The sequence below is a fragment of the Esox lucius genome, chromosome 13, assembly GCF_011004845.1.
Source record: "Esox lucius isolate fEsoLuc1 chromosome 13, fEsoLuc1.pri, whole genome shotgun sequence".
Lineage (NCBI taxonomy): Eukaryota > Metazoa > Chordata > Actinopteri > Esociformes > Esocidae > Esox > Esox lucius.
Window position 1 is genome coordinate 39,634,563 of NC_047581.1, and position 14,134 is coordinate 39,648,696.

Here is a 14,134-nt window from a genome sequence, read left to right on the forward strand (position 1 = left end):
AGACAGTCAACTGTCTTCCCCCGCTGAGCAGCCGAACTGATGTATTGTGGTTGTAGCTCTTGTTCAGGGCGTTAGTGTGCGTTTGGATAAATGGTGTGTATAGCTAGAAGAGGGATATGGGGCAGAATGGCCCTCTGGCATGACGCCAAAATCAGGGGTTAGAAGGATACATCTGGTTGCTGGAGAAGTGATGCTCTGCTAACCTGTGTTTTTAACAGGAAACCTGTCTGCTACATTACATCCTTATTATTCAGTAGTAACCTTGTGGAGGAGAGAGGGTGCTATCTAAACAGCTTTCACTTTAACATACTCGCAAAAACTCCATTGATTAGCATAATAAACACAAAACAATATTTACCACTTACCAATAGGCTACAATATATTTGGAAGGATTAACTGCATATGGATACTTACTTTCCTAACAGTTCAATGAGTGGAGTTTAGCTTAAAGGGGCTTAACTCCTATTAGTTTATCCCCTCTGCCAATCAGCAGGCACTGAAAATTGAAATATGCAAATTTAACTTCGCTGTCACCTGGTTGACAGCTATATCACAGGCGCACACTCCACTCAGCCTCCCAAATAACCGTTCTTCACAAAAAAAGCATTCAGAGACCAGTCAGGGCATGAACCCTATGTGCGCTGGTCCACTCATAGAACTGGAGTTACAGAAGTAGCTATTCTATTTATGAAAGTAAGGTTCTATTTTGTGAAGCTTTTCCAATAGGGGCTTCACTTCTATTGGTTTAGGACAATACTTCTCCTGCCCCCCCCCCCCCCTACGTCCATGGAAGCCAAAAGTGGTGGATGATCGTAGAATCCTTTCCATGGTAAAGAAAAACCCCATCACAACATCCAGCCAAGTGAAGAACAAGCTCCAGGAGGTAGGCATATCATTATCCAAGTCTACCATGAAGATAAGACTTCACAAGAGCAAATACAGAGGGTTCACCACAAGGTGCAAACCATTCATAAGCCTCAAGAATAGACTTTGCCAAAAAACATCTAAAAAAGCCAGCCAAGTTCTGGAACAGCATTCTTTGGACAGATTAAACTAAGATACACCTGTACCAGAATGATGGGAAGAAAAAGTATAGAGAAGGCTTGGAATGGCTCATAATCTGAATCATAACACATCATCTGTAAAACACGGTGGAGGCAGTGTGATGGCATGGGCATGCATGGCTTCCAATGGCACTGGGTCACTAGTGTTTATTGATGATGTGACAGAAGACAGAAGCAGAAGCAAAATATAGACTTGAAATTCTGATGTATAGGGGTGTATTTTCTGCGCCTGCTGGTGTGTGAACAAATGGACCTGTACCACCTGCCTGATGGTAGGAGGACAAACAGTTTGTGGCAAGGATGTAAAGGGTCCCTGATGATGCCATGCACCCTGTGCAGACATCACTTGCGCTGGAGGTCTGAGATCCCTGGAAGCTGGGCACCAGTGATCTGGATATCATCACCTGTTGCAGGGCCTTCCGTTTGGCTACTGTGATGGCAATTTCTAAAGTCAAAATGATTTACGAAACAGTTTATTCTTGCAAAGAGAGAATACACAGGTTACAAAGTAACAATAAATAATCTCTAAATTAGTACAGGATGATCATCAGTATATAAGGAGAGAAAAAGGGGTGTAGTAAGATGCTACCCATCTGTCCCATGTCAATAAAACACATGCCCTTTGTTCTATCACTTGTCCTGGGCTTGACACAAGGGACATGTTGTCTTCCCCCATCTGGTTAACTTTCTCAACCCTTAAGGGGAACTTAAAGCATCAGGACAACCTACTGATAGGCAGATGATTAACCCTATAATCCACTGTTACCAATCAAGAATGCCCCCTAGGACAAAAACCAGATCCCCTCTCCCACACTCCTCTATTTATCTAAACAATGGGACTCAGTCCTTTACTCAGTAAGAATGCATCAGGTTTCAGAAATTTCCCTGACACTACGGAGGAACCACTACACCATGTAGCACAATCAGTCAGAATGCTCTCGATTGTGCAGCGGTACAACTTCACCAGGATCTTGGAGGACAGACAGGCCTTCTACAGCGTCCTCAAATAGTACAGGCGCTGCTGTGGCTTTTTGACCAGGGTGGAGGTGCATAATACAGCATACAAAAATCTGAATTCATCAGAACACACACGCACAGGTATTTACAAATGCACAAACACTACAGTTTGAAAGCATCATTGCCTGTTAGACAACTACCAATGGGTAGAAAATCTTGTGTTTATGCTCGTTGTACATTTTGAGAAGACACGCTTACAAACATTTTGTTTACCTGAAATGACCTATCTTAAGCTGTCTGTGCATCAGCGTTGTTCATGCAAATTTAAGCTCAACCTTCTTGGTAAGTTTGTAACCTTTCACCATATAATGCAACTCAAAAGTTATATTTTGAAAATACCTATTTTGATTTCACATACATCTCATACATACACACATATCAAAGTCAACAGCTTTATTTTTAACAATATTTTTACACCAACCTCAATATATTCAACCTACCCAAGATGTCGGATTCACCCAGGTTTATTTGGTTACTTCACAATACCAGCATCACATAACAGAATAATAAGTGACCAAGGGCGAAACAAACCTACAGAGCTAAATACACTTGTCAATCCAGACAACACCGAACAGATGAGTTCCAAAACACTTGTGAGTGATGTGTCTGATGACGAGAAGACAGGTGCAGCTGTAGGGATACCGGATCACCTCTAGAGGGCGTGGCAGGGCTGGTAGAGTTCAAAAGGATGACCATGGGAGCGAGGAGGGGAGATGTCCCGCAGACGTAGCAGGTGGAACCATCCCAGAAACACTGAATGTCTGGGGATATAACAAGCTTGACCGCTGGAGACTCATTGTTAAACATCTAACACATCAAACCAACCATCAATTACAACCCACACACAACCCCATGCTATGTTTCATCCCCTGGACATGCATACAGATGTCACTCATTTAATTCCAGACCCATGACAAGGCATGCCGCGGAATGCCTCATTATACCGCGGCAAGTTGCAGTGCCGTGCGGCATGGACAAAAACATAAAATAAAAAATAAGAATGGCCACCAGGAGGCATCTGTGAGAACATCGACACCCACCTGAAACTGCTGTTTTTCAAGCCTGTGTCTGTACTTATATGGCCAGAATAAAATATTAAAAGTCAGAGGAATATTGTTTACTATAATCCTATTCATGTATTGCTATGTTACTGTGTTTGATTCCATGTTATTGGTCTACACACATAGATCTGTTCCTTTTCGTTAATTGTAATTATTTAAACCCAAATACAATTATTTTACTGGAAATTTAGTGATTACAAGGATTAAGTTAACATTTACATAGGCTAATTGCAGACTTTTACCAAGCATATTATTTATTGCGTCATTGATGCCACTTTTCTGCACAAATATTTCCTGAAAACTGCATCTGTTTTAATCAATACAAACTTACTAAAATAAAAAACAAGAAATTTCTTTTCCCACCAGATTTCTTTGATAAAGTACAATATTCCACAGTAGACCCAAACTAAAATATAATTCAAGTGTTTAACATAGTGTTTACATGAAGGACGTTAAGTTTGATAAACAGGCAGTAGCTACACCTTAAACCCATGTTTCATTAAATATTTTCAGAGGTAAATAATGATAGATTTTCTAAAGTTTCTAATAAAATGGCTTTTGAACAGAACATGTAATTTGTTTATTTACTGTACAATGGCCTAAAGTCTATAAATTACTGTTAATTACTCCACATTAAACCGGCGAGATGGGTGAGTCAAAGCTCCTGTTACAATACTTGTACTCTCAAATGCCTAATCAGTTATTAAGTAGGAATACAATGTAAAACAAACATCTCTAAATAGTTTTCAGTTTGTGAGTATAGAATTCTGACAACGGAACAATGTAATATATGCTACACTTATTTAGGAAAAGTAATTGTAGGAGGGTGTTCATAAATGGTATGTTCAAAATCAATTGCATTGACAAATTAATAAAAGTTGCGTCTACATTTTTGTATGTTTAAATCAAGTTTAGAATAGTTTTGCAATGCCACCATGTAGCCTAATTTCGCATCATTATTATTTAATAGACAAGCGCAGTCTCTTATTTGTCTTATCAAAACGACCAATATGGCGTTAGAATTCCAGAATTCCGGCCATAGAGATGAGCTATCAGACATAAGTTTTAAATAGCTGTACTGTATAATAGCCTACACTTAAACAGCAATAAAACACAAACTCTGTGATCCAACAAATGCTTTTTATTGAAATGAGTCAGCAGAATGAGCTCTTTGTGAGCTGAGCATATACTCAGTTTAATTAATTAAGGTGTACAGTATATATAAAATCCGTTATTCAGATTGGAAACATGATTTTGAAATCAAAACATTGTGCAAAAAGATTGTTGCCTATAAAACTAATTACGATGTGGTTCAAATTATTTCGATCAGGCAATGTAATAATTGCGACAGCCAGGTGGCCAGAGAGTACCCAGGCAGACGCAAATCACTCTTAATGGGCGGTACCCCCAGATAAAGGATGATGCTATCTGTGACTTAACAATGAGAATGAAATTGATCACAGGCAGTGCGACAAAATCCGTTTTACCTTACTTAGTATTGCAATCTTATTCATTAATTGCCTTTTTTAGGAGATAAACAAAATATGTCTAAGATATTTCGCTGATTATTTTATAGAACCATGAAGATGATCCAGCTTCCTATGTAATTCATCAAAGGTATCACAGTAATTCATTATTAGTGAAACAAAATGAAAACGATATCCTTGACCAGAGGTGTTGCTAGGATCACAATACATTCAGGGATTAGCACCCGCCCAACCCCCAGCGTAGACGTCTTTGCCACACTTTTCATGGATTTATTGTGACGCCATGTGTTGTTCTAACAACTATCTCATCGGTTTTTTGTATGTATTAGGCCTACATTAGTTGTGACACCTCTCTGGAACCTGAAATATTCCCAAACAACAGAAGATAATACATTTTCAGCACCAAATCATCCTTAGTCTCTATCTCATTGTCCTCTGGGTTCATTTTCTTAATCGATCCTCTTCCTCTCTTTAACAGGAAGCCCTACTCCACACTATTCTTTCGCAGTGAGCTCTACGCCACATCTTCATGTTTCTGACTTGTTAATTTGATGTTCAGAGTACCAGCACAGCTAGTATCTTTCCTCCAACCCGCACATGTTGTTACTTGGGTAGTGGATATTTCCTTAGTTATAGAGCCATCACGGAATTGCAATGTTTTAAGAAAACACACGTTAACTCATTTTTAATAGATTGGGACGAGTGAGGGGCATGAACAGAACAATGTGTTGTATAGTTTGATTGACCAATTTGAGACATAGACCTGGACATTTGAATTGTAAATCTTTATTGTCTTAAAATAGCAAAAGGTAGGGGAAGATGTGTTGCAAGAGCACTTGAAGATACACTCACCTAAAGGATTATTAGGAACACCATACTAATACTGTGTTTGACCCCCTTTCACCTTCATAACTGCCTTAATTCTACGTGGCATTGATTCAACAAGGTGCTGAAAGCATTCTTTAGAAATGTTGGCCCATATTGATAGGATAGCATCTTACAGTTGATGGAGATTTGTGGAATGCACATCCAGGGCACGAAGCTCCCGTTCCACCACATCCCAAAGATGCTCTATTGGGTTGAGATCTGGTGACTGTGGGGGCCATTTCAGTACAGTGAACTCATTGTCATGTTCAAGAAACCAATTTGAAATGATTCAAGCATTGTGACATGGTGCATTATCCTGCTGGAAGTAGCCATCAGAGGATGGGTACATGGTGGTCATAAAGGGATGGACATGGTCAGAAACAATGCTCAGGTAGGCCGTGGTATTTAAACGATGCCCAATTGGCACTAAGGGGCCTAAAGTGTGCCAAGAAAACATCCCCCACACCATTACACCACCAGCACCAGCCTGCACAGTGGTAACAAGGCATGATGGATCCATGTTCTCATTCTGTTTACGCCAAAATCTGACTCTACCATCTGAATGTCCCAACAGAAATCATGACTCATCAGACCAGGCAACATTCTTCCAGTCTTCAACTGTCCAATTTTGGTGAGCTTGTGCAAATTGTAGCCTCTTTTTCCTATTTGTAGTGGAGATGAGTGGTACCCGGTGGGGTCTTCTGCTGTTGTAGCCCATCCACCTCAAGGTTGTACGTGTTGTGGCTTCACAAATGCTTTGCTGCATACCTCGGTTGTAACGAGTGGTTATTTCAGTCAAAGTTGCTCTTCTATCAGCTTGAATCAGTCGGCCCATTCTCCTCTGACCTCTAGCATCAACATGGCATTTTTGCCCACATACTGGATGTTTTTCCCTTTTCACACCATTCTTTGTAAACCCTAGAAATGGTTGTGGATAAAAATCCCAGTAACTGAGCAGATTGTGAAATACTCAGACTGGCCCGTCTGGCACCAACAACCATGCCACGCTCAAAATTGCTTAAATCACCTTTCTTTCCCATTCTGACATTCAGTTTGGAGTTCAGGAGATTGTCTTGACCAGGACCACACCCCTAAATGCATTTTTAGCAACTGCCATGTGATTGGTTGATTAGATAATTGCATTAATGAGAAATTGAACAGGTGTTCCTAATAATCCTTTAGGTGAGTGTAGATTGTGTACTGTAGACTGACACAATTGTGTCGTTCGCTTGCCAGACAACCTTTATACTAATAATCTGGTGAGTGTACATTCATCATTGAACACAGACTTGAATACTACTCACTGGAGCGATTGCTGCAAATCCTTTGTTCTGCCACCGATCTGTTTATCAATACGCTGATGGAAGAGAAAGAATAGGGGCAAACGTGCCAGTGTTCTATGCAGATCTCCGACAAGATTCTGCAATCCGCCATTACCGAGCATTCCATTCACAAATGTTCAATCCCATGACAATAAAATGGATGAACTACGGTTTGCACGGATTAACTTCCAAAGGGATACTGCAAACTGTTGTATGCTAGCATTCATGGAAACATGGCAGGATCCTACAGGCTTTGAGGAGATTCAGATATGACCTGTGGAAGGCTATCAGGGATGGAAAAAGAGAATACAGGGATAAATTGAAGTCTAACTACCACAGCTCTGACCCCAGACGCATGTGGGGAAGACTGAATACAAAGGGAGAAATAGCAGTGATGTTCGTCCTCACTCCCTGATGAACTCAACTCCCTCCATGCACAGTTTGAGACGACCAACACAATTCCTTCAGTGAGGCTTGCTGAGGACCAGGATGACTACACCCTGTCTCTAACCATGGCTAACCACGGCTGACGTGCCCCCATACACATCAGTGGAGCTGAAGTGGAGCCTCCGAATTCCAGTTTCTTGTGTTCATCAAAGATGACCTCACTTGGTCCAAACAAGCGAACTCAGCAGTGAAAACTGCCCAAAAACAACTATACTATACTATATAGTAGACTCATGAAATTTGGCAAGTCTGTGAAAACTCTCACCAACTTCTACAGGTGCACCATTGAAAGCATCCTCGCAGGCTGTGTTACTACCTGGTATGGCAGCTGCTCTGCTGCAGACCGCAAGTCCCTCCAGAGGGTGGTAAAGTCTGTGGAGCATGTCATCGGCTGCCATCTTCCCTTAGTGCAAGGCATCTACCATACACAATGACGGAGGAAAGCACAGAAAAACATTTTTACCCCTCAGGCCATAAGGCTCCTCAACCAGTAACACTGATCCATGATCATACTTATCACACACAAACTTTCCAGATGCTCTGATGTCCTTTCAGGTGCTTTTAATGGGCATTAGAATACTCCTTTGCATTTACCATTCATAAGAATATTACACTCAAATATTCAATAATTCTACCAATTGCGACTAGTTCACACTGTTATGTATATTACTGCAATACTTGCCATATCTAAATGTTCAATAATACTACCCAGATTGCTGCTATTTTACATAACTATTTTCTTTAAACTGCTGCTGGTGTACAGTGTTACGTATATTTTTGCTTTATTTTATTATAATGTTTTTGTCTGGCTATATTTTTGCTTGTATATTCTTCTTCTTAACTCTCTCTATGTAGTTGTTGGGTGTCAGTCCTACCTTTTGAAACCAAATAAATGATGAACCCGGAATCTATGGGTTCTCAGAAATATTAGCTTCTTGTCGTTTAAGCCTAGAAGCTGCATTAAGATCTTAGAGAAATTTACGTAATTGGGGATAGAAGTTACAAAACTATATTCCACAATATATAAAGCTGACCTTTTTCAACTAAAGGACAAACTAAAAAAATCATAGTTTTTCTTTACTTCAAATATCCAACTGAGATTGTGCCAGTAGGTATCTTGGTATTTGGTTGGATATTTTCATTTCTTTCCTTCTCATACACTTTATGTTTATATCACTCTGTATATTTCTTTTATCAAATAAAAACAAATAACAATAACATCACATTTTACTATTTTCTTTAAAGAGCAACATGCCATTATTATGCTTTTACTTTAGGTATTTTATTGTTATTTGTTTTATTAGGGGTTTATATGATTATATTGGACAATAAATTGTATTATTTGATTTATTATCATATATTGTGGTATTGTGTTGTACCACTGGGTGAGAAGTTGTTGCCTAGGTAGGGGCTGATGAGGTTCCTATAGTAACATACCAACATGTCATGGTAATTGAGTTGACACCTGCTGTCCCTTGATTTTGGCACCAGGTGAAAATGCTTTCTAAGACAGAAACATGACACATAGTAAATGCTCAATTATATTTAACGGTTATTTAATAAAAATACATGCAATTTCAATAAACTCAGAAACTGGACTAGGTTTGTATGCATTGTAGTAACTACCCAGGCCCACAATACTCTTGCCCCAATATTGATGTGCAGAGAGTTAGTAGTGACAGGGTTTGGGAATGTATGTATTGTATAGATCTATTTTTAAATGTGTGTTTGTGTGTGTGTGTGTGTTTCATTGTTTCATTTCATTATTAATCATCATTTAATCATTAGCAATATAACGTATCCTTGACAACTGAAAATAATTATGAGCTAATCCTACCCCTTTAATATAATGTGCATTTTAGCATTTCATTCTCTTGGGGTAGCCCACTGTAATTAAACTACAAAGACACTAGAGGGAGGTATTGTATAATTTCAAATGCAGTTTGTATTATTCACTAGTGTGTTCTTTAGTTTGTAGTGTTCACTGGTGTTTATAGTAGTTTGTACTGTTCACTACTGTTTACTGTTGTTTGAACTGTTCACTAGTGTGTACTCTAGTTTGTAGTCAGCCCAACACTGACACATCTAATTCAACTTAGCAAGACCTTGTTAAGTACTATTTTACTTAGCACTGGACGGGAACTATCATGCACAATCGTCATTTATATTTTAAATATTTAACAAAATATACCATTCTCATTTGATAAATTCTGTTAATTTTTAATATACATTTCCTCTGAAAAATATAAATTCTAAAATCTTTTTTTTTCAAAAATATCACAATAGTGAAAAACCTATCAGTATACTGTATATTGTACTGAAATTCAGCTTTAGTTGCACATTGTTACATGTTTTAGGATCAGTCCAACATGCTTAAACAGTGATGGTCAGTTAGGTTGAACTAAGTCCATGACAAACATCTGACATATGATGCATTCAACTTCACCATGGTTAAAACATGGTTAAAACTAGCCTAATGTCATGTGCTGATCTTCAGACATCTGGAAAGAAACAAATACAGTGACAAAGATGAAAGGTTTCAACATGCAGTGATGTCTGTAGAGAGGAAAGACATGATTCTGGACAAGCACTCGTGAATATCAGACCTGGCTCACCGGTCCAGCAGACAGGGGCCAGACCTGGTACATTGTTTAACACAGAGCACTTGACCAGTAGATATAGACAGACAATGCCAGTTTACACTAACACTACAGGGTGTCCACTAACAATACTGGGTGTCCACTAACACTGCTGTAGTCTGCTAACACTGCTGGTGTTTAATAACTGTTGACTGACAATCCCATTATTAATGGCTAATGTTGGTTATGGCATGTCCTACTTATCAATTGAATGCCCCATTAATGTCTATAAACCCCTTATATAAGCCACTTAGGTAAATATTTTTGTTCAGTTGTATGGTCTAATGGAGGACAATTTGACTGGAGCAAGTTGGAAAGCATATAAGCAAGGCTAGTGTAGTGTACATTCTAGGATAATGTAGTGTACATACTAGGTCAAAAGTGTTCACTCACATTCAACCATTTCAAATTGTATTGTGTTACAACAGAAATCAACTACGGGTTTACTAAGTGTTTAAAAAACTGTGAAAATGCGATCAATTACTTTCAGTTTTGTATTTGTAATGAATTTGCAACAATTTGCAGATTTGACATGGAAAGTGAAAATACTTTTTGCAGGCCTGTTGAACTAGGCTTGCCTGGTTTCTTGTTTGTGTTGATGAGTGGCAACAACTTTAAATTAAAGGGGCACATTGTAGAATCCTGCTTATAAACAATAACACAAATTGTCTCCTGCTCGTTTTACCCTATCGAAGGAGACCGGTATAGTACTAGCTAGTCCAGGGTGGTTTAGGGTGGGACGACAGTACTGACCGGTATAGTACCAGTTAGTCCAGGGTGGTTTAGGGTGGAAAGGATAGTACTGACCGGTATAGTACTAGTTAGTCCAGGGTGGTTTAGGGTGGGAAGGATAGTACTGACCGGTATAGTACCAGTTAGTCCAGGGTGGTTTAGGGTGGGAAGGATAGTACTGACCGGTATAGTACCAGTTAGTCCAGGGTAGTTTAGGGTGGGAAGGATAGTACTGACCGATATAGTACCAGTAAGTCCAGGGTGGGTTAGTGTGGGAAGGATAGTACTGACCGGTATAGTACTACTTAGGACAGGGTGGTTTAGCGTGGGAAGGATAGTACTGTGAGTGTCCAAAGCGCATACAAGAAGATTACAAGTAATTTTAAAGATGGACCGTCTAAATGAATATCTCAGGCAGTCAGATTCATTTTGTAGAAAAAGATCATTTGAAGCATTAACTTAAAAAATGTACTGCAGATGTCTACTGGACATTTTTGCTTATTTGTATGCTAGTAGTACAGTAAAAATACATTTTGATTTCATATTGTAACACCATAACATGTGAAAAAGTCCAAATGGGGTGAATACTTTAAAGACCCACCATCTTCACACAACAATACAGCAATATGTGTTTGAAAAATAACAAAATAACTGAATGTGATTCTCATTGCAGATTGGGTGATCAGGGAGTTACATGTCTTGTTGTCAGATCAACTAACCCATACTAATGTATTGAAGGATGATGAACAAAACAACTAAAGAATAACAATGAATTGATCAATGCTGAACAGAACCACTAATGCATAATAATGTATAGCAATCAACACACTGGTGAAAAAAGTCATAAAAAATCTAGACCAAAAAATATAAAACATTGTTTAATAATTAATGAATGTAAATTGCAATACTTATATTAAATCTCTATGCCACATATTTATCTGATACCATTTAATGTACCATTTTAATACCATTTAATCATTTGAATAATTAGTCCCAGAGCTGAAATAAAAAGGACATGATATGAAGTACAGTATCCTCTATGCCAGGGCTGCCCAACTCTGTTCTTGGAGATCTACTGTCCAGTAGGTTTTCTCTCCAACTCTAATTTAACCCACCTGATTCTAATAATTGGCTGGATGAAAAGCTTAATCAGGTTAGTCATAAATGGGGTTGAAGAGAAAACCTAATGGACAGTAGATCTCCAGGGACAGGGTTGGGCAGCCCTCCCTATGCTGTATTATCCATGTAGCCACACTGGAGTAATCAACACAATGCCTGGCAGCTACAATAAGAGGTAGAGCTACAAAATCAATAAAAATATTATTTTCCTGCTACAGGAAAATGTCCTAACAATAATTCATTATATATATATAAAAAAATGAGATCAGAACAATATCCTGTATACATGAATAGCTGGTGGGTTCTACGTGTTACTTCTTTTCATCAACCAGGGAAAGACTTGCATAGAACAGCAGAACAGTTTTTTTGAACAGTAGAACTGTTGATCCATAGACCCGTGGGAAGAGAAGAAAAAGACGGACCTAAAATCTTTTGATGCAACTGTGTTGTCCTCTTCCCCTTGGTTAGAATCTGGTGATGAAACAGTATTGTCATCATCCTACTGGTTAGGATCTTGTGATAAAACTGTATTGTCATCGTCCTACTAGTTAGATTCTGGTGATAAAACTGTATTGTCATTGTCCTACTGGTTAGGATCTGGCGATAAAACCGACACTGTCCTCTTACTATTGGTTGATCCCTGGGAGGCTCAACTCCACCCTTCATGCAGATATGTTTCACTTAAATCACTTGTTTTCATTATTTGTTTTAGGGAAAATAGAAAGCATTTTTTCTATTATTATTCAAGTTTCAAGTGTGAATATTGTGGTGTTTAACATTTGTTCAAGGATGGATTTGATGTTTGGAAGAGGGTCTTGGGTCCTTGAGTAGGTTCTTGGGTCTTCCAGGAAGGTCTTGTGACTGTTGAAATGCTGGGGCTACAGAGATGTTTCAGACCCTCGGCTCGTCCAGTGGTAACCACTGTCATCAGGGTCCATCTCAATCTTAATCTGAGGCACGTTTAGTGGACTCATCTCTGGACTGTGACACACAAACACAGACATAGACAAACCCACACAGACATACACAAACACACACACACACAGACATACACAAACACACACAGACATACACAAACACACACACACACACACACACACACACACACACACACACAGACAGGTACAGGTAGACATATATGTACAGAAACAACATTATTACTTCCATCACAAACATATATTAATGCATTGACGCAGTAGTTGTAAAATGCATGTTTAACTGACAGGGCATCTAGTCACGTGACGGCAGGACAAGACGGACATGTCCAGCATATGATACACAGGACTGCCACCACAGCATCTGCCATTCAACCATCAGACACACAATGTGAATGAGGTCTCACCTTGTCTGACAGTTGTCCTGATAGAAGCGCAGCTGCTCAGCATGATGAGTGTCTATCCAGGAATGTTGAGGACTTATCTCCTGGGAAGAATGTACAGACAGACAGCCATGGAAAGAGACAGAGAGAGAGTGAGAAAAAGCGAGAAACAGAAAGAGAAATTATGGCTGTATTCCTTTTTAGTCAGTATGTGGAGCATGGCTTCACAGTGTACTACTAGTTTCTGGAAATATTTTTGTAAAACAAAATGGAAAGGTCTTTCAAATCTCATGAATTGATTACATTAGTATGAAATTAATCAAGGTAATGCAGATCAAATTCCAATGGAAAGTGTCAATGTGGAAATACTACATGCTTTAAGTTGAGTGATGCCATAACTGTACTGTAGCCATATCCCAATGTGTTTTTCTGTCTGCAGAATGGCCCATTTCAAACAGTAAAATTAGGCTAAAGAATCCCAGTGAATTACAACAAGCAAGAATATAAGCATCCCAGTATGGTAGAACAAGATGGAAGATGAGACTGAAACATCCTAGTCAATATGAACAAACAGGAAGATAAGGCTGAAACATCTGAGTGTAGCAGAACAAGCAGGAAAATAAGGCTGAAACATCTGAGTGTAGTAGAACAAGTATTAATATACGACTGAAACATCCCAGTGTAGTAGAACAATTACGAAGATAAGCCTGAAACATCGATCAGTTCCACCCAGGATCTTTGGGTTGTGCATGCATTGGATATCTCGCTCTCACCATTCTGCAGTTCCATTTTGATCATGTCAGAAAAGTATGGAATTACAAATATTGACAGAAAATGTTAGCCAAATTTGAAGACTCATTTATTTCAATATATTGTAATAAATACAAACCCAATTCCAAAAAAGTTGGGACACTGTACTATTGTGAATAAAACAGAATGCAATGATGTGGAAGTTTCAAATTTCAATATTTTATTCAGAATACAACATAGATGACATATCAAATGTTGAAACTGAGAAAATGCATCACTTTAAGGGAAAAATAAGTTGATTTTAAATTTCA

General features: G+C 38.8%; 1 protein-coding gene across 5 annotated transcripts in view; it reads right to left on the bottom strand.

Annotated features, from left to right (window-relative positions):
• Positions 1 to 9,560: 9,560 nt before the first annotated feature.
• slc4a4a (solute carrier family 4 member 4a) overlaps positions 9,561 to 14,134 on the bottom strand; it is a 93,650-nt gene continuing 89,076 nt past the window's right edge. For all 5 annotated transcript variants that reach the window (XM_034296429.1, XM_029124728.2, XM_034296427.1 and 2 more), the window contains 2 exons: positions 13,098 to 13,177; positions 9,561 to 12,736 (listed from right to left, as the gene is read on the bottom strand). In XM_034296429.1, coding sequence (XP_034152320.1) covers positions 13,134 to 13,177 — 44 coding nt within the window. In that variant the 3' untranslated portion in view covers positions 9,561 to 12,736; positions 13,098 to 13,133. The remainder of the gene's footprint in view (positions 12,737 to 13,097; positions 13,178 to 14,134) is intronic.